Genomic DNA, 27,640 nt, shown 5'->3' with positions numbered 1-27,640 from the left:
AAATACCCCAGCCCAGGCAGCAGCAAGAAGAAGCTGGCAGCGGTGGCAGGTTAGGGGTTAGGGGCGCAAATTACTTGCCTTGCCCCGGGTTAGGGGGCGCAAATTACTTGCCTTGCCCCGGGTGCTGACAACCCACGCTACGCCGCTGCCATGAGCAATGATGTCATTATAGAATTTCAGGTAACTGGACTGGGAAGGTCCTCTGTCTCAGGCAGGGGTAGCAAATGCTGTGCTCTTCTGGCAGGGCTGTCTTAAGCATATGCCCCAAAGTTTTTAGGAAAGGTTCCCCAGAGTTGTCCCCAGGGCGCCTGAGAGGTGGGAAACCCAACGCAAGCAGCAGAGGAGCACAGTGCAACAAACCAGCCAGAAGCGTCGGCATCTGAGCAAAGCCGGGCACCTTGTGGTGTAAGCTGAATAATAATAATAATAATAATAATAATAATAATAATAATAATAATAATTTATCATTTGTACCCCGCCCATCTGGCTGGGTTGCCCCAGCCACTCTGGGCGGCTTCCAACAAAGATTATAAATACATTAAAATGTCACACATTAAAAACTTCCCTGAACAGGGCTGCCTTCAGATGTCTTCTAAATGTCAGGTAGTTGTTTATCTCTTTGACATCTGATGGGAGGGCGTTCCACAGGGTGGGTGTCACTACCGAGAAGGCCCTCTGCCTGGTTCCCTATAACCTCACTTCTCACAATGAGGGAACTGCCAGAAGGCCCTCGGCGCTGGACATCAGCGTCCGGGCAGAACGATGGGGGGAGAGACGCTCCTTTAGGTATACTGGGCCGAGGCAGTTTAGGGCTTTAAACGTGAACACCAACACTTTGCATTGTGCTCAGAAATGTACTGTGTGGGCCTCCCCACAGGCGGGCCTCTGCATGGCCCTACGCCAATCCCAGGTGTGCAGGAGGGCGGAGCCGGTCGGCCACCTCGGCGCTCGCTAGCTCACCCGCCCCCAAACTCACGGTGCAGAGCCATCCGCAGCAGAAGAGCCACCGCAGCGCCCTGACTGATGGGCTGGCTCTTTCCCGGACTCAACTCTCAGGCCCTGGACTCTCGGCCTGGTGTCCCTGAGAGCCCGGCACCCGGGTGCCCGGCACCCCTAGCGCCTATGGGTACGACGGCCCTGCCTCCAGGTGTTGCCAGTCTCCTAGCTCCCATCAGCCCCGACCAGCTTGCCCAATGGTCAGGGATGATGGAAACTGGAGGGCACCACATTCTTAACCCCTGGTTTGGCAAAACGCTGCTCATCAGTCAACAGGACTAAGCTGAAATCCCCCTCTGGGCAGCATCAGTGTGAGGGAGTGTTGTGTACGTTGGCTGACCTCACTAGTGAAACACACTTCCTACGTTGCTGCTTGAGTTGAATATCGTCGTGGCTCTTTAGGTGCTGGTGTGCACAGCTTTGTATTTTGTGACAGGGGGCTAAACTTTAAAGCAGAGCATGTGCTCTTGCTTTTCGTGAAGCATCCTGGACTTGGTTATCGTTTTTTCCAACCTAAAGCAGTGCTTCCAAACCCATTTAGTATGGTGTGGATAGAGATAGAGAAGTTTTTTTCTCCCACTCTGGCAATCGGGGGGGGGGGGGCACACATCCTATGCAAATTAGGACCATTTGAATAACATAATTTGCCTCTGAGATTTTTAAGTTTACATCGGAACATCTTCTGATGCCCTAGAGGGTGATCTAATTTACCATGTTTCTTTTACTTGCATTTAGTAAGCAAACTGCCAGGCTTGTCTAATGCGGTATTTGATATTGGCCTCCCTTCGTTGTTACGAATGAATTTACGAAAACAGGAGAAAAACTTGAAAAGAAAGATCTGGGGAAATCTCCATGCAGGTTTGCTGACCCCACATCACTCCTCATGTTTCTAGAACCCAGGACCATCCGCTTACGCTAAATTCAGGACAAAGGAAGTTCTGTTCCACACAGCACATACCGTATTTTTCATCCCATAGGATGCTCTGTCCCATAGGACGCACCTAGGGGTTTTTTTTTGGGGGGGGGAATAAAGGAATTTCCCCCCCTTTATTCCCCCCCCCAAAAAAAACCAGGTCGGGGAACAGCGGGATGGCGGCGCTGCGCCTCCCCGCTGTCCCCCGAGCTTGTGGGGCTGGCCAATGTCTGCCTGAAGTGCGGGGCACTCTGCTTCAGGGCGCGCCGCATGCCGGGCGGCAGGCTGCTATCCGCAGCGTGGGGAGTCCTGCGGGAACTCCCGCGGGCTCCCCAGGCTTACTGATAGCTTCCTGAAGGCTGGAGAGCGAGAGGGGTTGGTGCGCACCGACCCCTCTCGCTCTCCAAGCTTCAGCAAAAGCCTGTATTCACCCCATAGGACGCACACAGATTTCCCCTTCATTTTTGGAGGGAAAAAAGTGCGTCCTATAGGGCGAAAAATACGGTAGTTAAATTGGAATTGGCTGCCACAAGATGCAGTAATGTCCACTTATTTGGATAAGGTGAGACAAATACCTGGAGGATGAAGCTGTTAAAGGCTTCTGGCTGCAATGATTGTGTTCTACCCCCACTAAATGCTACTTGCTTGAAATTGCAAGTTGGGAGATTTCTTTTGTGCTCAGGTCCTGCTTCCAGACTTTCCATAGGTGTCTCGTTGGCTGCTGTGAGAACAGGATGCCGGATTCGAAGGCCCTTTGCTCTGATCCAGCAAAGTTCTTTTTTTATGGTTGGTTTCAGTTCAGTACAGCGATAAGAAAAAGCTCTGCAGAGCCTCATCAACCATTTTGTCCAAGACTGCGTGGAGTTTGGTCTCAGCCTTACAAAGACCCAAAGTCCTAGGTCAGAACATCATCTGCACTCCACGCATCAGCATTAGCGGCCACACGCTTAAGGTGGGAGACGGTTTTGTCTGCCTGCGTTCCACCATAACCAGCAATGTCTCCATTGATGTAGTGCTGGACAAGCATATTGGCAAAGCAGCACGGCAATGGCTTGCCTCTCCAAAAGGGCATGCGAGAATGTGATGCTCACCACCCATGACATAAATTTCTGCTGGAAGCCGCCCAGAGTGGCTGGGGAAAAACCAGCCAGATGGGCGGGGCATTCTTCTTCTTCTTCTTCTTCTTATTATTATTATTATTATTATTATTATTATTATTATATTGTTTAGGTAACTCTGATCCCATAATTCCCAAGATAAAAGCTTCAGCTTCTTTTTCTTCTTCTTTACAAATGTTACCTTTTTTCAATTCATTATATATCATTTCCCAGTAATCTTTAACCTTGTTACAAGACCACTGCATATGGAAAAAGGTACCTTCTTTCCCTTTGCATTTCCAGCACATAATTCGATTTTGATTTATACGTTTGCCAATCTACTTGGTGCTTGATACCATCTGTATAACATTTTCCTATAGTTTTCTCTTAAATCATAACATGCTGTAAATTTTATGTCTGTGTTCCATAGTCTTTCCCATGCCTCCATCCAACACCTTGACTTTACCCCCAAAGGCTCACTGTTCCAATGTCTCCCAAGGCAGATTGCTGACAACTACAAAGCATTTTGGTCAACCAATGTTCCTATCACCCACAGCACATATGGAAAGGCATAAGACTCTTCTATTTATCACACTTTAGGACAGCCTTCCCCAACCTCGTGCCCTGCAAATATTTTGGACTACAGGTTCCGTCTGCCTCAACTGGCATAGCCATCAACAAACAAACAAACCTGATCTGGTTTTCATGCTTACTCAAATCTGCTCTCACTATAATGTGTGAAATCTGTCATAGCCTTCTTGGCAAGCAGATGGGATAATCTAGGGCTAGGCTCTCGCCTCTTGTTTCTGTTGCTCCCTCTTCTCTCTGTGCAGAATCCAGACTATACACTGGGAGTAGAAAGTCAGGACAGGGGTGTCTGCTGCACAAATCAGTAAAGGTAAAGGGACCCCTGACCATTAGGTCCAGTCGTGGCCAACGCTGGGGTTGCAGTGCTCATCTCGCTTTATTGGCCGAGGGAGCCGGCATACAGCTTCCGGGTCATGTGGCCAGCATGACTAAGCTGCTTCTGGCGAACCAGAGCAGCACACGGAAATGCCATTTACCTTCCCGCCGGAACGGTACCTATTTATCTACTTGCACTTTGATGTGCTTTCGAACTGCTAGGTAGGCAGGAGCAGGGACCGAGCAACGGGAGCTCACCCCATCACGGGGATTTGAACCGCTGTCCTTCTGATCGGCAAGTCCTAGGCTCTGTGGTTTAACCCACAGCGCCACCCGCTTCCCTTTCACGAACCAGTATCAAGTGCTAAAATGTCCCCTCTCCCCTTTTTGCTCTCTGGCTGACTGATAAGGCCAGTAAGGAGCGAAAGATGATTTAGGGATTCTGAAATTTCAATAGTGGGAATAGTGTGTGTGTGTGTGTGTGTGTGTGTGCACGCGTGCGCACACATAGTGTCAACAGAATATACATGATGGAGCATTGGCACCCATGGCGAATTGACATTTCTGTAAACTTGTGCAGACCATCAGCAGACAAGTTGGAAAGCAAATTTTAGGAGATCCATCTTCTGAGGAGTTTTTGAGTCCCTACGGAATGTCTTACCAAAAAGTGAAGGCCGCTTGGACTTCCTAGCAAGAAATGGAACCTGCTATTGGTCCACTGTTTCTTTAAAGTTTTATTCTTAATTTATTCTTTTTTTATTAAAGTTCAAAAAAAATGGTTATATAGTGTGTTTTTTAGAAGCTAAAATCATCATATGAACATAGGATGGGAAAAGTAATTATTTAATGTACTCATTTAGGCAGTTTATATGCCGCTTAAAATCTCTTAAGTGGTTTATGGGCATTGTAAAGCTTTGCAGATAAAGATCAAATTGCAGCAAGTGCAGTGAAATGTTACAAATAAAAAACAAGATGCAGTAAACACATTATAAAAAAAATTCCAGCGTTTAAAACATTCCTTAACAATTAAGGAAGGTGGGTGGACTTTTCCTAGATCGTTTCAAAGGCAGTGGTAGCTCTGAAAGCATGCTTTAAACACACACCTGTGAGTTCCAGTCAATTCCTCCCTCCTGGAGATGTGTTTTTGTGCTTGTGTATGTCCTTCAGATGTTAAAAGATGCTGTCAGGTTCTGTTCAAAATGTGGGCACCAACTTTTGCTGCAACCCTCCCTGACTCTTGTTGCTAACTGCAAAAAAAAAAAAAAAAAAGCATGCACAACTCTCTTTAGAAGTCTATTCGCTCACTGCCCAAGACAGCTTAATTTTGTGCTGCTTTAGAATTATTATTATTATTATTATTATTATTATTATTATTATTATCTTATCCATCTGTTGCCATTTTGCGTTCAGAATCTACTTTGGAGCAACAAGCACCAGCCTGGTGAACTGTGCTGAACTTTAAAGGTAAAGGTAAAGGTACCCCTGCCCGTACGGGCCAGTCTTGACAGACTCTGGGGTTGTGCGCCCATCTCACTTAAGAGGCCAGGGGCCAGCGCTGTCCGGAGACACTTCCGGGTCACGTGGCCAGCGTGACATCGCTGCTCTGGCAAGCCAGAGCCGCACACGGAAACGCCGTTTACCTTCCCGCTGGTAAGCGGTCCCTATTTATCTACTTGCACCCGGAGGTGCTTTCGAACTGCTAGGTTGGCAGGCGCTGGGACCGAGCAGCCGGAGCGCACCCCGCCGCAGGGATTCGAACCGCCGACCTTTCGATCGGCAAGTCCTAGGCGCTGAGGCTTTAACCCACAGCGCCACCTGCATCCCTGTGCTGAACTTTAGACGACCATTAATCTGTGGACTTGGGAGTAAAGAAAGCAAATTTATCTCAGGGCATTGTGTGTTTGTGAGGGGATTCCTTTATTCCATTACTCTGCAAAACGTTTGGCAAGAGCTCTGGAAAGCGAAGACATTTCCTTGGCCGTAATTCTGCTCAGACTATAGTGGTGCTTATAGTCACACGATGCAAAGGGGGTTAACACAGTGGGTAGACAGGTCTCCCAAATCCCAGCAGTCTCCAGCTTTCAAGAGGAGGCTGATCTGCTTTGCCTCCCCATCTCGTCCCTGAAAACCTTCGGATTTTGCCATCTTCTGATCTAACATTCTTTGCATCCTCACCTTTTCAGGCTCCTGGACGAACTCCCAGATTCAGTGACAAGATGGGCTCCCGCAGGAACAGACTGCAGTAAGTTGAGCCAATTGACCAATTGAAATGAACCTTCGAAGCCTGTTATGGTTTGGAATGGGAGTGCCAGAAGGATTGCCACCTTCCAGGCCAGGGGTGCGCAAGCTGTAGCCCTCCAGATGTTTCTGGACTACAACTCCCATCATTCCTGATCTTTGGCTGGGGCTGATGGAAGTTGTAGTCCAGAAACATCTGATGGTTCCAAAGGAACCTGCTTCAATTCAAAACTACTCAAATTTAGCAGCAGCAGCAATTTCTTTGGCTCACATCGGAAGCATCACTGACTTGGAACAGGGAAGGAAAGGTGTAGTCAACAGAGAATACAAGGATATTGCAGGCATCTGAGCGAAGTTTTGCATGGCAGCACATTGCAAATTGTGAGCAATTTGTTTTCTTTACGCATAACTACCTTGGCTGTGACCAGGACTTCCCTAGGCTAGCCTAATATTCTAGATAAAAAGGCACTGTCTATGGACATCCAAGTTGAATGTTGGAAGATTCAGAGTATATTATTATTAATTAAATTCATCGAAAGATCACAGGGTGGTCTACAATATGAAAAACTCAAAAATGCATAATAAACAAAAACAATAACCCCCTTTCAGTTTAAAAGGCCATAGGATGTTTCTTTAGTTAAAGGCCTGGGAGAAGAGGAATGCTTTTGCAACAAAGGACACCCCAGGGAGACTGCTGTTGAGTTCAGATTCTGCTTGCCCATCTGTTTGGCCCCTGGGAGAACAGAATGCGTGACTAGATGGTCCATTGGCCTGCTCCTATTTTGTTAGGATCTTATGCTCGCAAGTGCTCTGTGTCTACCCTGAATGCTGCCTGCTTCCTTCTTTGATTTTCGTTTGAGCTACATTACTGGCACAAGTCTGAAAATGAATTTATGATGCATGCGTGTGTTACTTGAGCTTATGAAACCTAGATTGCGCTCCTAGGTCCTTTGCATATCGCACATACCTCGCACCGACTCTTCTGCACTCAACAGAAAGATTAACACTACACTCCTGTACTCAGCGTTGTATAGCTTCATTACCCAGCTAGGGATTTGGTTTTTGAAGCTGTTAACAACTGCTTAAAAGCAGTAGCAGTAGTACTTTTCTACTCCAAAGTAAGTCCATTAAGGTCATTGTGCTTAGTCCCAAGAAGCTTATAGCATTACAGCCTAATCAGCTTCCCATGTTTCAGTTGGGCATGAAACTGAAACATGGGAGCTGGGCATGTTTAGCCTGGAGAAGAGGAGGTTAAGGGGTGATATGATAGCCATGTTCAAATATATAAAAGGATGTCACATAGAGGAGGGAGAAAGGTTGTTTTCTGCTGCTCCAGAGAAGCGGACACGGAGCAATGGATCCAAACTACAAGAAAGAAGATTCCACCTAAACATTAGGAAGAACTTCCTGACAGTAAGAGCTGTTCGATAGTGGAATTTGCTGCCAAGGAGTGTGGTGGAGTCTCCTTCTTTGGAGGTCTTTAAGCAGAGGCTTGACAACCATATGTCAGGAGTGCTCTGATGGTGTTTCCTGCTTGGCAGGGGGTTGGACTCGATGGCTCTTGTGGTCTCTTCCAACTATGATTCTATGATTCTAAGTTCACGTTGCCAAGTTCAAGTGTTAACACTAGATTGCACGAGGTTTCACAATTGCCCGCCACCTTTCTAGCTGGTTACGCAAATCCAGTTGGGCATGGCCATCACAGAGCTGGTGACCTCCAAGTGATTTAAGAAGAAACACTTGCTAATATATGTCTGCGTATTTCAGCCAATGAAAGATGGGGGTTTCTCAGTAGTATCTGGTTAGCTACTTTGGAAAGTTTAACATAGGCCAGAGAGGCTTTCGGTCCGATGCAGCAAAGCTCTTACGTCCTTAAAAAATGCCTGACCTCCAACAAATTGAATATTGTGTTTCTATAGGTGAAATAGCCAGGTTTTTGAAAAATGCATCTGATTTAGCGTACAAGGAAAAGCCCGATTATGAAGCACTAAGGAAAATCCTCCTGGATGGTCTGGAACACAAAGGAGTCTGTTGCAACGGGGCACTGAATTTTACCGCTGCCAAAAGACCTCCGAATGAATCTGCTGCTAAACACAAGAAAGTAAGTACATAGCCATTGGATTTGGTCAAGGCTGGATAAATATAACACATGTCCTGTTAAGGAATAGTTTCGTTTACAGCTAAATTTAACATGTGAGGGAAAGTGACGCTCGTGGAAGCGGTACGTAATTAAAAAAATGCTACTTTTTGGAAGTTAATCGCCAACAACGGAAATATCACTATTTTTTTTAAGCAACAGTAACTTAATGGGTGGAGCCAGGGATTCAGTATATAAGGATGAGTCTCCCCTTCTCTACCCAAGGAAGGAGCTGATGATGTAAAATGTTAAAGTACATGTTTAGGGTTGCACCTAAAGACATAATCCCATGCAATGGGGCTTCCTCTCCCCACACACCCAATATGCCCTAGAGATTTGGGGGGAACCTCAGAACAGGTTTTTTTTTGCGAATGAAAATAAATTCACCGTCCAGTCACGCTTCCTCTGACCTGGTAGGATAGCAGAGTAATGCAGCGGTCCTGAGTCCATGTGAGAAAGGGATAAATTAAGTCCAAAGACAGATCAGTTCTTATCTTTAGAAGCGTTTATTTACAAGCCATAAATCAGTCTCTCCATCGGAAACCTCCGCCATTCTCCAAAGACATTCCTCCGTGCTTTCCAAAAGCACACAGACACAGCCTGTCTGTTTAGCTGTGTCTCTCAGCGTCTCTCGGTAGAACTGAAAGTAACTCTCACAGACAAAGCCTGTGACGTACGGCCCTGCTTCCGGCCCCTCCCAGATGCAGGGCACCACGGAGTTTTAACCCTGTCTGTTCCAAACTCCACATTTTGGGGGGGGGGGCTGGGGCAAGGAGAGGAAGTGCCCTCACAGATGTCCTTGTGATAAGAGGATGATTTGCTTGTTGATATCCAGTGAAAGATTTGAGGGTTCAGAGGTTGGATGCCATCCTACAAGAGGGAAACTGCCCTAACTCCTTTTTGACCCACAACTCTTTTCTTCCCTCCAAACCGGTAGTTCCCAACTTTTTTTTTGGCCATTCCCCACCTGAGCATCTCTATAATCCTGATCCACACCCCCCCCCCCGGTGACATATTAATTCTTATTATTCAAAAAGTGAACTCCTATTCACGTGGAGGAAGCCTAAAAGGCCATTCACTATTAATAACTCATTATCAAATTGCCCCTCTTAAAAATCAAATTGCCGCCCTGTGGGGGGGTATGTCCTACGTTGGGAACCACGGCTCCAAACAGTAAGACTTGTGCAAATTTCTTTGCTTCCTGTGCAGTGGGATAGTGCCAGAGTTGTTCACAAGGGACAGCTTTGGATGACAGCTGTCCCTTCAGAACAGATCAAAAGCCGAGTTGCCTGTATTGATGCAACCATTGTTCCCCTAAAATAACTTTGTTCTTTCTTTTTGCTCTGGCCTTCAAGAAGCTGCTTTCCTCAAATTTTGGCGCATGCTCGCTTTTTGAGACACACACGCTCTTCCCTTTCTGCCTCCCAATCCTGCCAATATACAGTTAACCAACAAAGAAATGCAAACCCCTTTGTTTTTAATAAACTTAAAAAGGTAAGGTAAAGGTACCCCTGCCCATACGGGCCAGTCTTGACAGACTCTGGGGTTGTGCGCCCATCTCACTTAAGAGGCCAGGGGCCAGCGCTGTCCGGAGACACTTCCGGGTCACGTGGCCAGCGTGACATTGCTGCTCTGGCGAGCCAGAGTCGCACACGGAAACGCCGTTTACCTTCCCGCTGGTAAGCGGTCCCTATTTATCTACTTGCACCCAGAGGTGCTTTCGAACTGCTAGGTTGGCAGGCGCTGGGACCGAGCAGCAGGAGCGCACCCCGCCGCAGGGATTCGAACCGCCGACCTTTCGATCGGCAAGTCCTAGGCGCTGAGGCTTTAACCCACAGCGCCACCTGCGTCCCTAATAAACTTAGACCGGTGTAATTAGCAGTATTCACAGGGCCTGATTAGGAGCGTTGGCCGGGGATGTTAGTAGCCATATGAGCCTGCAGCCTTTGCTGACACAATATGGCAGGGTCAAGGCGGCGGTTCATTTTTAATATTCCTCGTGAACTTTGGACTGTCAGAATGGTACATGAGCCAAAAAAATGTGGGATGCAAACTAATGCGACTGATGGGCTGCGAGATGAATGGCGATTCAAATCCCGGCGCACAGATGGTTCTGATTTGCCGAGTTCTGTAGCTGCTGCAACTGAAGACATAAAATAGCCGCCTAGTCATAAATTAGCTCTTTGGAAGCCAAACCTTGGCACCAGAGCTTTACAACCTTCAATTAGTAGCGAAAGAAGTATTTGAATGACTCCAGTATTGACATCTGTAGGTCTGCATAGTAATCATTCCTAATAGAAGAGAATCTCTGTTTGAGGGGCTTTTGCATGGCTAATTAACTACCAGTGAGAATATGTAATTTTTTCATGATCTCCCGATTGTCACCTTTCTCTCATGATACAATTACATTTTATTGTAGCGAATGCCTTTGCAAACCCAATTGTCAGCACTATTTACATTGTGTAGAAAAGCAGAACAAAAGTTCATCTTTAATAAAAAGCTACTGGATTTTGATCTTGGTAATTACCAAGACTCTTTTTTCCCCCCAGAGTTTTATAGACTTTGGTATTTTTTTTTATCACTTTTACAACAAAGCAAAAAGCCATTTCTTTGACAGTAGTTTGCTTGCTGTTGTGGTCACCATTTAATCTATGCTAATTTGAGCAGTGGCTCTCTGTTTCTGCAATTTGTAGTTTTCTAAAGTTAATTGAAATATGTAAGTTTCTCCCCCCCCCTTTTTTTTCACAAAAGGCATCTGCTCTCTAAACTTCTGGTGTTCGGCCAATTTGATTTCCCCTCGCCCATTCTTAAATGTGCAGATTTAAGAAATAGTAACTACTGCCTATTAAAGTCAGAACTACCTGCGTTAAGTTGGGCTGTATATATTTTTGCTGCTAGACTGAAGGGGAAAATGACTTGGGTTCCCTCTTCTGCTTTAGACAACCATTTAGAACTTTATAAAAACAGCAGCAACAGCTATAATTCAAAGTGCTCTCAGTAGTCCTAGGAATTTGCACAGATGTCCCTGCCCTGGGATTTTGACTTTCCCACCAAACTGTGGACCACATTGTCCCTTACCAAGCCATCTTGCAAACTTTGGATATTTCCCTTCATTTCAAAACTGCTTTGCTGTGTGGTTGTTGTTTGATTTATTGATGCACAACAAATCTGGACTTATAACTATGATGCTGATGGTATTTGTGGGTCCTAGCCAGTGGGTGCAATCCAGAAGTGTTTCTTCTTCTTCAAACACTTGACCCTCCTTTCCCAAATGTCACCTTAACAAGTCCACTGTTGGAGGCAGCAGGCTTTTGAATTCCAGCTGCTGGAAGATGCAGAATGGGGACAGTTCTTTTGCATTCAGAGTTCCCATAAGCACTTGAGTGGCCAGGATGCTAGACTAGGTGGAAACCACTGGCCCAACCCAGCAGACCCTTCTTAGGTTCTTAAACTTCTGTTCACTTTGAAAGCAACTTGCCGGGCAACATTAGGAGATGCTACCCAAGAGAAAAGCTATGGTTTTCCCATTAGTGATGTATGGAAGTGAGAGCTGGACCATAAAGAAGGCTGATCGCCAAAGAATGGATGCTTTTGAATTATGGTGCTGGAGGAGACTCTTGAGAGTCCCATGGACTGCAAGAAGATCAAACCTATCCATTCGGAAGGAAATCAGCCCTGAGTGCTAACTGGAAGGACAGATCCTGAAGCTGAGGCTCCAATACTTTGGCCACCTCCTGAGAAGAGAAGATGCACTGGAAAAGATCCTGATGTTGGGAAAGATGGAGGGCACAAGGAGAAGGGGACGACAGAGGATGAGATGGTCGGACAGTGTTCTTGAAGCTACCAGCATGAGTTTGACCAAACTGTGGGAGGCAGTGGAAGACAGGAGTGCCTGACGTGCTCTGGTCCATGGGGTCACAAAGAGTCGGACACAACTAAACGACTAAACAACAACAACCCGAGAGAAACAAGCTTAACCCACCGTCTTGCTTCAATGAACTAGTTTTGTGATATGGATCTTGTGTGTTCCATTTCCTTAGGAAGTCAGTTTGTTTGTCCAGCACAAGCATATTTGGCTTGCTGATGTGTATTCATTGTTTATCATAAACTTGCGGATTTGGGGCATTGTGACTGGTTCCCCTACACAGGGTGCAGAGGCCAAGGGGGAGCCTTCTTGTCTCTGTCCCAAATTCTAATAATCACTGGGCCTCAGGGAGGCATGAAAGCTCTGACAGGGTCCTAGAGTCTTCCTGCCTCCTTCCCAAAGCCTAGTTAGCACTTGCCAACTTTGGGAAGGAGATGGGAGGGCTTTAGACCTGTCAGATACTGGTACCTCCCTTATCTGGCTTTGGAAGGCAGAACAAGGGCTGGGAAGCATCCAATTTTGGACTCTTACAAAGGTCCACCCCTGTCATAGCACATGCCAACAGGACACTTTTGGGGCTAGGGACTGCGAGTGTAACACAGCCATTTTGTTTAGACAAGAAGGGCAGGGTGCCAGAAGGTCATCAGTTTCTCATTTCTCCTGGGCAGGCTTTCTGCCCAGTTGGGTGAAACATAGAATTGTAGAGTTGGAAGGGACATTGAGGATCATCTATTCCAACCTCCAGCAATGCAGTAATATGCAGCAATCCTATATGGAGATCGAACCTGCAACCTTGACATTATCAGCACCAGGCTCCCACCAACTCAGCTATCCAGTGACAACCAGCCAGGACCCCTCACATCCGCTCTGTGTCCAGCTCCTGTGCAGGAAAACAAGTAGGGGGTCATAGAAGAATGTTTGGAAAAAGGACTATTCATCCCAATTATCCCAGTTCCAGGGTTCTGGAAAGATTAAGTTTTCGTACAGGCTGGGTTATGGAGAGTATCCCCCAAACTGTACCAGGCCGCGGGACAAAGCAGTTTCTTTTCCCTTTTCCCCTCTTCCGTTTCCTCCAAAAGCACAGAAATCTATTACGTTTTGTATTTAGCTTAAAACTTACCTTGGATATTGATGTCAAACAAGATGTTGCTGAACTTTGATTGCAAGAAAAGAGAGATCTGCAATAGTATTTGCTATTTGCAAGTGCATAACCCCATTTAAAGTCCACGAGCGAGGAGTGTCAATTATCACAGCTTCTGTTCCTCAGACACAGACAGAAGTATTTTTAATGGCCAATAACAAGGTCAGGGAGAGAACTGTGCTGTTTGCAGATGACTTGAACCTCGTCCCCATCATCCTCTGAGTTTTTCCGTGGAGATTTCAAATATCCTCTTTCATTAGCATGAAATGCATACCTTGCATCATCTCAGATTTGAGAGCTGTTTCTGACTCGAGGGTATTCTAAAATATAGCGTGTTGTGAACCGTCGGCAAATAGGGAATAAAGGCAGGAAAGTCCATTTTCTGTGAAAAGCTTCAACTGCTTTTGAGTTTGAAAAGCATTGTACTTCACCCCCAATTCAGTTAACGATTGTGTAGGTGAAAATGGAGTAGCCATACAGAATACAATGAAGGCGATAATCAGTTTGGATTCTGGGGGAGAAGGAGAGTGAATAATCTTGCATATATTGCACACGATCAGATTAAAAATGGCTTCAAATTAGCCTGTACTGGAAGCATTTACCCGTTAATTGTTCAAAACTCCAACCTACAAAGCCAGAAATCCCAACACATCTCTGAATGAATGGGAGACCACATACCTGATCTCAAGTACAGTGGTACCTCTGGTTACGAACTTAATGCATTCCAGAGGTCTGTTCTTAACTTGAAACTGTTCTTAACCGAGGTACCACTTTAGCTAATGGGGCCTCCTGCTGCAGCGCAAATTCTTTTTCTCATCCTGGGGCAAAGTTCTTAACCCATACTGCTTCCAGGTTAGCGGAGTCTGTAACCCAAAGTGTTTGTAACCTGAGGCACCACTGTAGAGATATAATACATTAGGAGAAGTGGGTGGCACTGAGGTCTAAACCACTGAGCCTCTTGGGCTTGCCGATCAGAAGGTTGGCAGTTTGAATCTGTGCAATGGGGTGAGCTCCTATTGCTCTGTCCCAGCTCCTGCCAACCATAGCAATTCAAAAGCACACCAGTGCAAGTAGATAAATAGGTACCGCTGTGGCAGAACAGTAAACGGCATTTCCTTTTTTTATATATATTTTTTTTTTATTTGCATTTTATAAATTTTCATTCAATTATTCATTTAATCCCGCATACAACAAATTGTGACTGTTTTTGACTTCCTTCAGCGTCTCTGACAATCATCCATATTTACACCTTTAATACACATTCCTTTCTTTCGTATTGCCATTATTCCTCCTTACTCCCATTATTTCTAATAAACAATACTTATTTTTATTTACAGTGCCTCTTTAAATCCCACTAGCGTTGTGTTTACACCACATATATTTTTCAGATTAATCTTTTGTTGATCGGAATTTTTCTATGTCTTTTTGCCACATGGGTTTCTTGTAAACAGATAACATCATGCTGGCCACATGACCCAGAAAACTCTATGGACAAACGACGGATCCCTCGGCCGGAAAGTGAGATGAGTGCTGCAACCCCATAGTTGCCTTTGACTGGACTTAACCATCCAGTCTTTACCTTTATAATACCTTCTTGTTGCCATTGACGCCTGTGCATTAGGAAGAAGTGGTGCAAGGGCTGCTCTGTATTCCCAGTGTGGAGCAGGAAAAGACTGAAGGATGTGATTGTAGTGGGAAAAGGCACCTAGTCACTTGGGCTGTTTAGATATTGAAATGTCTGTTGTGAAGCAGGCTATTCGTCGTGATGCCAGAAGTTGTACTGATGGATGCAGGCACAGGTGTTTTTAAAGCTGGAATGCATACGGAAGAGAGCAACCAGGATGATCAAGGGTCTGGAAACCACGCTTTATGAGGAACAGTTTAAGGAGCTGGGTATGCTTAGCCTGGAAAAGAGCACACTGAGAGGAGATATGATAGCCATCTTCAAATATCTGCAGGGCTGTCACATGGAAGAGGGAACGAGCTTGTTTTCTCCTGCTTCAGAGGGTAGGACTCAAACCAATGGCTTCAAGTTACAATAAAGGAGATTCTGACTAAACATCAGGAAGAACTTTCTGACAGTAAGAGCTGTTTGACAGTGGAACAGACTCCCTCGGGACTTGTGGACTCTCCTTCCTTGGAGGTTTTTTGGCTGGATGGCCATCTTTCATGGATGCTTTTAGTTGAAATTCCTGCCTTGCAGGGGGTTGGACTAGATGACCCTCAGAATCCCTTCCAACTCTACGATTGGACAAATTAACTTAGGGAAGGCCTGTCAATATCAGTCACTGTGGCTATAGACTCTACAGGTTCAGATGCAACCCCCCCCCCTTTATTATCTACCCTTCACCCTAAGCGCCAAGGTATAATACAAGAATTTAAAACAAATTACAGCAGCCTTTCTCAACCTGTGGGTCCCCAGATGTTGTTGGACTACAACTCCCATCACCCCTAGCTATCAAGGCCAGAGCTCAGAGATGATGGGAGTTGTAGTCCAACGACATCTGGGGACCCACAGGTTGAGAAGCCACCATCATAGGATGGGTCAGTTCACCTTATAAGCCAGGTACAGGGAAGCTGTGCCCCTCCATATGTTGTTGGAGTACAACTCCCAGCAGCCCAGATTATTGACCATGGTTGGTGAGGTTGATGGCAGTTAAGAGTTCAACATCAAATGCAGAGCCACAGAATCCCTAGCTCTTAAGATGTACGTTGTCATAACCTGAATATATAAGAATAAATGTATATCAACTAATGCAGATTCTATCCTAATTTTTTTTTTGGGGGGGGGGGGAGTAAGCCTTTTTGTTGCTATTGAGATTTGGAAGCCTTTGCCTATTTATTACAGATCACCCAGCCATCGACTAGTAGGTCCCAGTCTGCTTTTTGCCCTCTCCTCCTGTAAGGGAATGGACATGGGAAATCCACACTTCAATTGTTGCTTGAAGAGTGCAGCTCACTCAACGTATTGCTCAGTTCACCCTACAACATGTCGTTGCTGCAAGTTAAAAATAAAATAATCCCAGGGAGGGCAACCTAGAAATTTGACAAATGATATTCTTATCAGTGAACTAACATTTTTAATGTAAATGCAGCTTCTCGGGTGGGCAGGGGGGGGGGGGCTACATGACCTTTCAGGGTGCCCCGAGAGCAAGTATATCAGTATTATAGGGAAGATGAGAAATTTGTCGCCCCATTTAGGGCGGGTCAGATCACCTCACTAATGGAGTAAGTAGTGATTATTTTCTCATTCCAGGCACTGACATTAATTAGAATCACCACAATAAAAACAACTTATTTAGATATAGTTAATGCAAGCTTAATTGACAGAGACTTATTGGTTTTGCATCCAGTAAAGGTTAATAACATTCATCTAAGAGTTCTTTAAGAATCCTTGGAACAAATTTTCGCAATAAATAACGTTGCCCCTTAGGATAGCACAAGTGCAAGCACTCTGCTCAAGAGCTCAACGACTGCCCTGTGCAGTTCCAACTCGCGGTAAATGTTGGCCATTCCTTGTGTTGGCGGATTAATGAAGTTGCGCAGAAGCCCTTCATTTCACACAAGCCGCAGTATATGGAACAGATTCTGTAAAGCAGGAGTAGCAGCTGCGCGAGTCACTCAACTTGTACATTTAACAGGTTGATTTGCCAAAGCCAGTGCCAAGGCAAGTTAAAGACGAGAAGGGAAAGGAGTTTGAAAGCAAGGACCTCTCCTGCCGTAGAAGAGCCGCTGTGGGAATGAAAAGCAGCCAAGGACAAGACGAGCAGATGCTGGCTGGGCTGAGCAAGCAGCTTCAGAACGAAGCGGTGAGTTCTTAAAATAAATAAAATTGCTGCATTAAATTGTACCTGGCTTGCGGAAAACTCCTGTTTTTCTAGCTGTACATTCCCCCACTCCCTGCACACCTTGGAAAATATTAAGCGCAGGTGAGAAACGGCCGAACAAAGCTTACTTTTCCTGCAATGTATGTTGCTAATAATAATAATAATAATAATAATTAATAATAATAATTTATTATTTGTACCCTGCCCATCTGGCTGGGTTTCCCCAGCCACTCTGGGCAGCTTCCAACAAAACACTAAAATACAATAACCTATTAAACATTAAAAGCTTTCCTAAACAGGGCTGCCTTCAGATGTCTTCTAAAAGTTTGGTAGTTATTTTTCTCTTTGACATCTGGTGGGAGGGCAACAGGGCGGGTTCCACTACTGAGAAGGCCCTCTGCCTGGTTCCCTGCAATTTGGCTTCTCGCAGCAAGGGAACCGCCAGAAGACCCTCAGCGCTGGAGCTCAGTGTCTGGGCTGAACGATGGGGGTGGAGACGCTCCTTCAGATATACTGGACCGAGGCCATTTAGGGTTTTAAAGGTCAGCACCAACACTTTGAATTGTGCTCGGAAACGTACTGGGAGCCAGTGTAGGTCTTTCAAGGACGGTGTTATATGGTCTAGGCATGGGGGGGGGGCAGGATTTTGATGGATGCTGTGATGCTCCACCACTTTAAATGGTCCAGGCCCTTGAGAACTTAACATGTTCCACTTTTCACACTCATTTAAACCAATATGACCAGTTAGTACAGTATAGTATAGCTTCTCATATTCTAACTGCTAGGTCTTCTGAAATTTAGAAAGGTTAATGATTGTTTTCTCCCCTGCTAACTGGGGCTGACTTGCTGTTGCCCATTAAAACCCATACAAATGCAAGTATTCTACACATACCTGGGTAAACTCTAAAAGCATTTACTATGTGCCCTGGCCCACACATACACTCCTATGCACAAGGGGGAGAGAGGAAGGCTGAAAAGCAGCTACCACACATGAAGGCCTTGTAAGCCCAGGGGTGGCAGCACTGCTTCTGCAGGCAGCCCCCGCCCCTGAGCCCTTTTGCTCTCCACTAAAAGCGGAACAGAATTAAGATGACCCTCAGGGACCCTTGCAACTCTACAATTCTGTTACTTCAAAGGCGTTAGCCCCGAACTTGCATATACACCTGTGTCACCTTAATAGATCTTTCTATGAACTGTGTTCTCCCCGAGGCAAGAAATGTGTTACTTTAAAGCCAGCTGCTGGTTGCATTCCCCGCCACCCCCAAACTTCACCCTTACTCTAAAGGCTTTTACTACTGGCTAGTTCTGTTTGTTCTTCCTAGCCCGCTGAGACTGGAGGAAAGCCAGCTGGAGCCACAACCGATGTTTACAGGAGGAAGTTAGTCAAGGTGAGTTCAGCAGGCAGCTTGAAGCATCTGTGATGCTCATGCGCTACTGAGCCAGGTTCACGGTTCTATTAATATGTGAAGCCCTGAGCAACTTGGGCCCAAGATACCTCAAGGACCACCAGAGCCCTTCTTTCCCAGCTCAATCACTGAATTAGCCAGAGGAGTGCTGTTAATTGTCCTGCAAGTTTCCTAACCCTGACTCGTTTCAACTAGAAGTTGGCATGTAACACTGAGAAAGCTGGAGGAAACGTAAAACCATAGGGACTTATATGCTGATATAGTGGGAGTGCTGAATGTAGCAAGATTGTGTGACACCCCCCACTTGCCTTGTAAAAAATTATGATGGCATTCCCTTATCCGGAAGTTCTGTATTTTGGCTATCATTTCTGTTGTTGGGCTGAAAGAGAAGTCATAGCCCAAAACTGGGCTGTCAATCCATTCTTGTAAGGTGTCTCGATGCTCAGCATACAGCTTTATTACAGAAGCTGGCTAAACAAATTCAGTCTTCAAGAGATCCAAACAAGGAGGATTACTTTGTAGGACAATGGTATGGCTTTTTGCAGTGGGCTCTCTGTGAAAAGAGTAACTGAGATAATGGACATAGAAAAGCTGTTGTAGATTATAAATGTATCTGGTGAATTATTGCTCTTAGTCAATTATCTTTGTACCATGATTTTATTATTATTATTGTACAAAAAAGTCATTTAAATATTTGTTCTTATGCAGATGTGTTGAAGATATGGATAGATTTGTTTTCTGCTTCCTTCTCAGAAACCACAACCTATCTGCAACACCTTCTGGCAAATTGAGGAAAAATCCATAGGAAATGGAGTTACATATTCTGAAGCCTTTCAACCACAACGCTTTCAGACTTCGACTAGCTCTTCTTTATGCAGCACTTTGGAGTCTGGAATTCATGAAGCGTCTGGACTTCGTAAAGAATTGTACCAATACACGATGACCATCATTGTCCTCTTCTTCTTAATACTGCTTTCTGTGTATTTTCTTTGATATCATGTCTAATGTGTTAGCATTCTTAAGACTGTACATTTACATAGTTACAGGCTTCTGAAATTCCACTTCAGACTTTCTTCATAGACATTTTCAGTGTTATTGGCTGGAATGGTTTTTCAAAGCAAGGTGAGTTGTTAGAAAATTAAAAATCAATAAAGTACTTGAATTTTGCTTACAGTATTTTCCAAGGTATTTATTACAAAGAATAATTCCCCCTCCCCTAATTTTTAACTCAAACACTCGAATTGTTTCCCCCCACTAGGTATCAAGAGACACGGGTATCTGAGAGATTTAAGTATGGGTGTTTGATTTTCGTTGTTGTGTATACTGTGTATATACGGACAATGACAATAAATTTATCTAATCGACAGTAACTTTGCAGCAAAGTCTCCTAAAAGAAGACAAGCTAATTTCAGTTGTATTTTGAAACCCTAACTTAAGCTCATACAGAAACAGTTCCAATTATCCTTGTTGCTTTCCTTACCTTGTTACAATATGGACATTCACCAAATATGACATTAAAGCTTTGCCGACTGGAAGGAAGTCCACGCAGCCACTACAGAGAAATGCATGTTATTAGGTAAGTCCCAAGAAGACTCAAAAGAATAGGCCTCAAATACAGCAAGCTCTCTTACTATTCAAGGCCTTAAATCATGTTGCCCAGTCTCACTCTCCAGGTGGCTGCTCACAGCATGAGCCTTTGACTAGCAGGACAGAGAAAGCAAAGCTTGGTGTAACTGGTTGTCCTCATTTTTAGGAAACAAACCTGCCCCCATTGTCTGAGTAGAAGAGCTCCAGAAATATCTAATTCTGGCCCCCAATCTATTTGCCAACTGCCAAGCTGAGCATATTTGGCCATACTTGGTCCTGGTGAGAACAAAAGCGGCTGCTTCTCCACTAAGTATTGTCCCTAAAGGTAAAGGTAAAGGGACCCCTGACCATTAGGTCCAGTTGTGGCCGACTCTGGGGTTGCGGCGCTCATCTCGCTTTATTGGCCAAGAGAGCCGGCGTACAGCTTCCGGGTCATGTGGCCAGCATGACTAAGCCGCTTCTGGCGAACCAGAGCAGCGCACGGAAAAGCTGTTTACCTTCCCGCTGGAGCGGTACCTATTTATCTACTTGCACTTTGACGTGCTTTCGAACTGCTAGGTTGGCAGGAGCAGGGACTGAGCAACGGGAGCTCACCCTGTTGCGGGGATTCGAACCGCCGACCTTCTGATCGGCAAGTCCTAGGCTCTGTGGTTTAACCCACAGCACCACCCTACCAGTAAACTAATCCACAGGGATCTTTTAAGGATCCTCAACCTCCATTTTGGCACACACTACTCAAGACCAAGTATATGATCCAGGCTATTCAGTTTTGGGACAGAACTTTACAATTTCAATTTAACCCAAAATTTTGAAATTTCACACATCTGTGAAACATGCTTTTATGCTGACTGGCATATAATGTGTGATCAAACACATCATGTAAGATTGGTTTGTATCAGGAGTACAAACAGCTTCAATGTACTATCTACAAGCATTCTTCAGAACATTTATTTTGCGGATGTGGGCACTGGAGGCTGTAGGAAGAAATGCCTCCCATCCAATAATAGTACAAAAGAGCACCCGTATGATTGCACCCACCCATCAATTTTCCGTTCCATAATCCTAGAACGCTACCGTAAGTTGCTCTACCTCATATAAACAAGCTTGATGGAAAGGCTGGCCACAGCGGGGGTCGTCACAGACTTGGTCTGGAATAGTCCCATCAAGACGGTAAGCGTAGCAGATCCCGCAATCCATAGAGAAGTCCTAAAAAAACATGGAACGCAGCTTGAGCACATAGAATAAAGCATGTCAACTTGTTTCACCCATTTTAAATAATTACATTTGTGGTTGGCTTATCGTTATAAGAAAATGTACAAGAGTCCATTTATGATCATTTATTAAGGACTAAACTTTAAAATTGTTATATAATAATAATAATAATAATAATAATAATAATAATAATAATTTATTATTTATACCCCGCCCATCTGGCTGGGCCTCCCCAGCCACTCTGGGCGGCTTCCATAGAAACCAAAAATACAGTAAAATATCACATGTTAAAAACTTCCCTGAACAGGGCTGCCTTAAGATGTCTTCTGAATGTCAGGTAGTTGTTTATCGCTTTGACATCTGCTGGAAGGGCGTTCCACAGGGCGGGCGCCACTACCGAGAAGGCCCTCTGCCTGGTTCCCTGTAGCTTTGCTTCTCGCAATGAGGGAACCGCCAGAAGGCCCTCGGCGCTGGACCTCAACTGAAGGCATCCCCCAACTGGTTAGAAAATGCTTTTTTACCCTTTATTTTTAATACATTTATCCGTAGGTAGCAGGTATTATCCCTTTACTTGCGCACAGAGGGAAATGTGAAATGGTCATTTGTTACAACAGGGGTGGCCAGTGTGTTGCACCCTCCAACTATGAGCCGGCATGGCCTGTGGTCAGGCATGATAGAAGCTGTAGTCTGCCTATTTTAAGACATCAGAATACAAGGGAAGTGTGCTTCCCTCTTCCCTTTTACTCATGCTTCATTAATCAGATGACAATCACTCAAAGAATGACCGAAGCAATGATTACCCTGACAAGACACTGAGATTAAAGTGTTGCCTTAATGGTGCCTACCCACAAATATTAAGAATATTTCTCCAGAATGCATATTATGAGATACCAACAGATTGAAGAGTTGGTCCTTGGTTTACCCCAGGTAGTCGGTTTCAATTGGCTTTGAACTAGTGACCATCTTGTGGAAAATCGTTGGTGTGGAAATTTTTTAATTAAGAGTGAAGTATCATTACATTATCACTAGGTGTGCAATGTGTTTTGAGCTTTAATCATGTCCTTATTAAGAATAAAACTCAATGAATTTTTGACGATCATGCAATGACCCTTTATTGTAAATTGTATTTGGTTTCTTTTTATTGTGAACTGAACTGAGATCTACAGGTATAGTGCAGTATACAAATTTTTAACATAATAAATAAATAATTTATTATCTTATTTCATACTCTTTCATATTTCAATTTTTTCTTACTGAGACAAGGTAAACATTTTAACAAATCTTTAAAACTTAAAAGGTGAAGCTTATTTTGGATGTCTTAATCACATGTATTAATGCTCCTATTATTTTGTTCTGCTACAGAATTCCCTTTTGCCATAGTATTCAAAATATGAACATAATAACCACAGAGCAACTTACAGATTTTTCTAGAGCTTCTCGAGATGGAAAATCAATTTCTAAAACCTCTTTCAAATTTTGTAGTAAACTGAGTTCTGGATCCCTGAAAAGAAGGAGGAAAATAAAGTATCAACACTCCCAAAAAAGCTATGAACTAAATGTCTACAACCAAACACACTTACCACAGGTGTATGTTGCTGTTCAGCTTGACCTTCAAGGGATTTACCACTGAAAATAAAAATCATATGTGTTGTCACTACTCCCAAGAGCATTCTACGAACAGACTTCCTCCAAAGGGGACAATGGGGACTGGAGGGGAAGGAGGGCAGCTACATCCTAAAATTTTGTGTTTTTTATTATTTACTAAATTTATTTATCACAGTTTTACATCATAAATATGCAAAATGCACAACACAGTCATAATAAAAACAATAACACCCCGGGCTGCCTGATTCAGCAGAGAATGAATTCTCAATTATCAGGCATGTATTTATTTTTCTATGCATACACCACTTTTCTGCATATTGGCTCAAGGCAGCTGGATATGTAAGTCCATGCACTGCAAGGTTAGGTGTGCTGCATATAACACATCATGTAACTGGGCACCCTGTATTTTGCACTGTTGATTTTAAGTAAACTTGCAATGCAAGGCACAATGTGTACAGACATTAAATGTTTAGTTATTACATCTCTGAAAGGCACTTACAAGAAAGCCCAATCATAGATGCCATGGGATTTTCAGGAAGCCTGCAGAGTGCAGACCACGGGAGATATTATATGCAGAATGAAAGAACACTCACGGAAACCCATGAAAATTTCACTGAAATTTGTCCTCCCCTTTGAATACCTTTTTTTACTTAATAGAGAATGGTAAAAGAACAAAAACAAATCTCTGTCCTGCCCTAAAATCAAATATTTCCAGCACATTACTAGTATTCACTGTATACTACTCTGATCTTGGGGATTAAGATCTGGATATAAATTATTTTAAACAGATATTGCCCATGGATCTATAAAGGGTGCTCTGCTTTTTTAATTTACAATGATGCAGAGTTTGAGAGAAAGAGTCACGAGATGGCAAAGTTTGTGGATGATATTATATTATTCACTTTTTAAGTAGCTCTCCAATTTGGCTGAACAGGCTAGTAAAATGGCAAGTGCAGTTCAAACTAAGTAAGTGCAAGTCGATGCACGGTGAGGTAAAAACTCCTAATTTCACAGATATGCTGATAGGGGCTTAATAGGCACTGACTGCTGCAGCCTCAACGAAAAAAATCAGCTCAAGGTATGCAACTGCTGTGAAAAGGCAAATTGCATTTGGTGGATCATAGGAAAGGGCCTGAAAATGAAACTGCCAATTCCATAATGACATTATACAAATATATTGACAGAACTGGAAACAACTCAGCTTTGAATAAATCTTAGGGCATATTAGTCACCAGAAACCCATCTGCCTTTGGCCAAACCTTAGTTCCCAGGCTTTTACTGCAGCTTTTTTCAATGGATTGAGAACTGACATGCAGCCCACCAATAAGACATGGGGCACAGTATACCTTTCTGTAGCTAAATTCATCTTATAGAACAGACTGGCAATATATTAAACAGTGCAAAATTGTTTTGTAATGTATTGAATCTTCAACGTTTTTCTGAGCAACGCACGCACACACAATTTTCAAAAAATTAAGGTCAATGGTGTGAGTCTAGCTTGGTCTGCCTGAAACAAGTAGACTCAATTTAGTATAAAGTTAACCTGCGGTAAGCATAAAGTGATATACACTGCGACAGAAAAGCTATTATGATTGACAAAATGGATTTTTAAATAGGAGTCATCCTACCGTGGTCTGCTCCAAGAAAGTAACACTCAGGAAGCATGGTGGGGTGTCTGGGATCTACCTCTATATTAATTGAAATGTTGTTTCCTGGAACAGACATGTAGATGAACAGAGCTATAACTACATATAGTTTCATCCTTACTCAACTATACTTCACACACACAAAAGGAATCTGCAAGAGCAATCTTAGTTTAAGCTTTGAACCCAAGACATTGTGCCGGTCATTTCTAAAAACAATACATCAGACCTTTTCTTCAGTTTTAACATTTGCTACTGTGAAAGTTACTAGCTTCAAATTGTTTTATCCATTTCACATGCTTTGCTTTCCCACTTCTTATTTAGAACATGTTTTTTTATTCATTAGGCTTACATTAGCTAGTTGCTTCATTGGTCAGAGGTATTGATTAAAACTACTTTTAATCAATTAAAAAAAATGCCACCAAATTATTCAAATAGCAGGTGTATTTTTTTAAAAAAGTTAAATACTTTTTAATTCACATGTTCAAAAAAAGCTATGGAAGGCAGGTAGAATCTTGAAAGAGGCATGCAACGAGTCTCCTGTGACAGCACTTGCTGTGACATTTGCATGCACCATCTAAACACCAAGGGATGGTTATGCTACTGAATTCTATGGGACGTGAAAGTTAGTCGAGGAACTTGCAATCTAAATTCTGACACATTGTGATTTGATACTGCACTGTTCGTGAAACGATGTCAGATTTAATAGCTGATATTAATCAATGTGTTCTGTTTTAAAGCCACATTTTCGCATGAAAACTAATAATTTTAAACGTCTTGCATTTCCGTTTCTGTGATCTCCATTAACCTGAAGTCAACATGAAGTTGTCCTTTTTATTCTTACCAACGGCAATCCTTCGCATTGTGGCACTCCGTGTGGGTTTTTCTGGCTCAAGTACCCAGGTCTTCTCATCAATTTCATCTAGAGCATTCCAAAACTCCTTCAATGATTCTAATGCTGCCAAGAACTGACTGTGAATGCTTAATAAGGAGCTCTGAGAGAGAAGGAAATTGTAACAAATTTTATAGATGGCACTTTACCAACAGCAATACAGAATAGCTTTTTAATAACAGCCTGTTCCAACATTTTAAAGTCTAGCATACATCCAACAGTAAAATATGTGGAAGGGGGGGGGGGAGAAAAGACTGGAATTTCCCCCCAAAACACTTTAGAGTTTTGAACAGGCCACACAAATGCTGCATTTTTGAGCTATGCTATGAGTCACCTTTCAAACTATTAAAAAAGAAAAAAAAATCCAATACAAAGTATTCCATGCTGAAAGCAGGGGAAACATGGCTTATTTCTCAAAGCTATTTTTAAAATTCGTTTTTAACTCATAACAAATGGATTCAGTGGTCAATAAAAAAACCACCACCAAGAATATCTGATATTTACCTCTGAGAACATCAGGTTTGCATTGCAAGGCCTCTAACACATACAGCACAACAGAATTAACATCAAGTGATTTAGAATACCAGGAAGCCTAGAAATATGCTGCAATTAAAGGAATCCCGTTACAACTGTATCCAGTATAATCTTCTGCCAATAATGGGTTTTTTTTTGGGGGGGGGGAACCTAACTAAAATGTGTGCTAAGAACCAACTGCTGACTCACATTTCAGCAGGAAGAGAGAGAGAGAGAGAAACTTGTGTGGTTGCTCTCCTGTTACATTTAACACACTTTTAAATTAGACTCTGGGAGACCCCAGGGTCCTTTGGCAGAATTAGCAGGGACATCTGGTAGAGCCCGTATATCACCAAATTGTATAATGTCAGAGTTTATACATATATATATATATTTCATTATAGTGCAGCAGCAGCAAGGTATTTTAGGTGTGTGGTATTATTATTTTTAACAGAGTTATGTGGTATTGAATTCTAAAGCACCATGAACTGAAATTATTATATCTTCTAAGAGTAACGAACAAATATGGGTCTTTTAACCAGTGTCAAAAGGCAAAAATGAAGTTTTGGGTGTTGCAAAAATTGCTTAGATGCCGTTTTTTGTTGTTACATGAAAAAAAAAATTAAAAAGTAAGGGCAGAGCTTGAGAAAGAAAATGTTGGATTTTCCCCCTACTGTTATTAAATTATATTAAAGTGAGAAAGCACTTAAGCAGAAAAGTGTGAATACTGCCAATCTCAAAATGTAACGCTTATTATCTTTAAAAGCATTTTGTTACTTTTATAATACCTGAAGTGATATAATAGTGTCAGTCACTTAACCAGATCTTAGAGCATAATATCTTCATCTTAAGTACTATTATTTCCAGTATTTTAATAATTTTCACACTGTCTTGGAATGTGATCTTTTGTGCTCTGATGACACTTAAATTAATAGCATAATTTTCTGGTACTTGCAACAGATGCTTTCCATTTTGATTTTTCACATTTCCCTACATCACATACAGATAAATCCTCTAATAATCATTTTTATCTTTATCTTTAGGGAATTCAAAGGGTTTCCAGTAGAAATAAAGAAACATCAAGGGATTAGAATTCACAGATACATTTTGAAATCCAATTAATTTTAATACTAATTGCAATTTTTCGATGATGTTCCTTAAAAGGTGGCCAAATCTTTTCTTAAAGTGATCTGCTCATCTGATCTTATTTGCATGCTTCATTGATGTTGCCAACTGACTTTCCATATGCATATCTAAATCTCTATCTGAAAATCAGCTGCATTACTTTGTCATGCAAATCATGGAGGAATTTATCATCCATTTTACACTTCAACCAGGAAATGTTCAGAAATAATTTCCCCTTTAAGCAATTTGCATGGATTCCATTTTTATCTGTGACAAGATACTTGGTAAAGGAATAAAGAGTGACTCTGCCGCTTCGTGATTTTAGATGGACAAGTTACAGTGAAACTCTGGTATGAGCCACTGGATGTCATCGATTTGTCTCGAGAGACAATGGAAGTGTGTGCCTTCGAGGGCTAAGTCAAACTGTTGGAGAGTTACTCCTGCTGGCTGTAGAGACCAATAAGGGAGAGAAATGTTTTGTTGCAGCTGGGGCAGATGAAAGTATGCGGTTGCACAGATGCACAAGCCAGTGGTCATTCT

The 27,640-nt window shown here is 43.2% G+C and overlaps 2 protein-coding genes and 1 long non-coding RNA gene across 8 annotated transcripts in view; 1 reads left to right on the top strand and 2 right to left on the bottom strand.

Moving 5' to 3' along the window:
* VRK2 (VRK serine/threonine kinase 2) overlaps positions 1–27,640 on the top strand; it is a 95,714-nt gene that overhangs the window by 49,171 nt on the left and 18,903 nt on the right. For 2 of the 3 annotated variants that reach the window (XM_079968726.1, XM_079968728.1), the window contains 4 exons: positions 6,093–6,151; positions 8,067–8,248; positions 16,932–17,099; positions 18,440–18,505. In XM_079968726.1, the coding sequence (XP_079824852.1) occupies positions 6,093–6,151; positions 8,067–8,248; positions 16,932–17,099; positions 18,440–18,505 (475 nt within the window). Of the gene's footprint in view, positions 1–6,092; positions 6,152–8,066; positions 8,249–16,931; positions 17,100–18,439; positions 18,506–19,276; positions 19,697–27,640 lie in introns of those variants that run through there. The other variant, XM_079968727.1, reaches the window with a different exon arrangement.
* LOC307212123 lies at positions 9,041–11,613 on the bottom strand. The gene is made up of 2 exons (XR_013836848.1): positions 10,129–11,613; positions 9,041–9,753 (listed from the first exon to the last, which is right to left on the bottom strand). It is a non-coding gene; the product is annotated as an uncharacterized lncRNA (long non-coding RNA).
* Positions 19,480–27,640, bottom strand: part of FANCL (FA complementation group L) — a 53,660-nt gene continuing 45,499 nt past the window's right edge. For 3 of the 4 annotated variants that reach the window (XM_079968937.1, XM_079968935.1, XM_079968936.1), the window contains 7 exons: positions 25,415–25,565; positions 24,556–24,639; positions 22,903–22,948; positions 22,742–22,823; positions 21,200–21,316; positions 20,004–20,075; positions 19,480–19,622 (listed from right to left, as the gene is read on the bottom strand). In XM_079968937.1, coding sequence (XP_079825063.1) covers positions 19,587–19,622; positions 20,004–20,075; positions 21,200–21,316; positions 22,742–22,823; positions 22,903–22,948; positions 24,556–24,639; positions 25,415–25,565 — 588 coding nt within the window. In that variant the 3' untranslated portion in view covers positions 19,480–19,586. Of the gene's footprint in view, positions 19,623–20,003; positions 20,076–21,199; positions 21,338–22,741; positions 22,824–22,902; positions 22,949–24,555; positions 24,640–25,414; positions 25,566–27,640 lie in introns of those variants that run through there. The other variant, XM_079968938.1, reaches the window with a different exon arrangement.

Source organism: Podarcis cretensis (assembly GCF_951804945.1).
Source record: "Podarcis cretensis genome assembly, chromosome: 3".
Classification (NCBI taxonomy): Eukaryota; Metazoa; Chordata; class Lepidosauria; order Squamata; family Lacertidae; genus Podarcis; species Podarcis cretensis.
The sequence above is the reverse complement of the archived record's forward strand: the minus strand, read 5'-3'. Positions and strand labels throughout refer to the sequence as shown.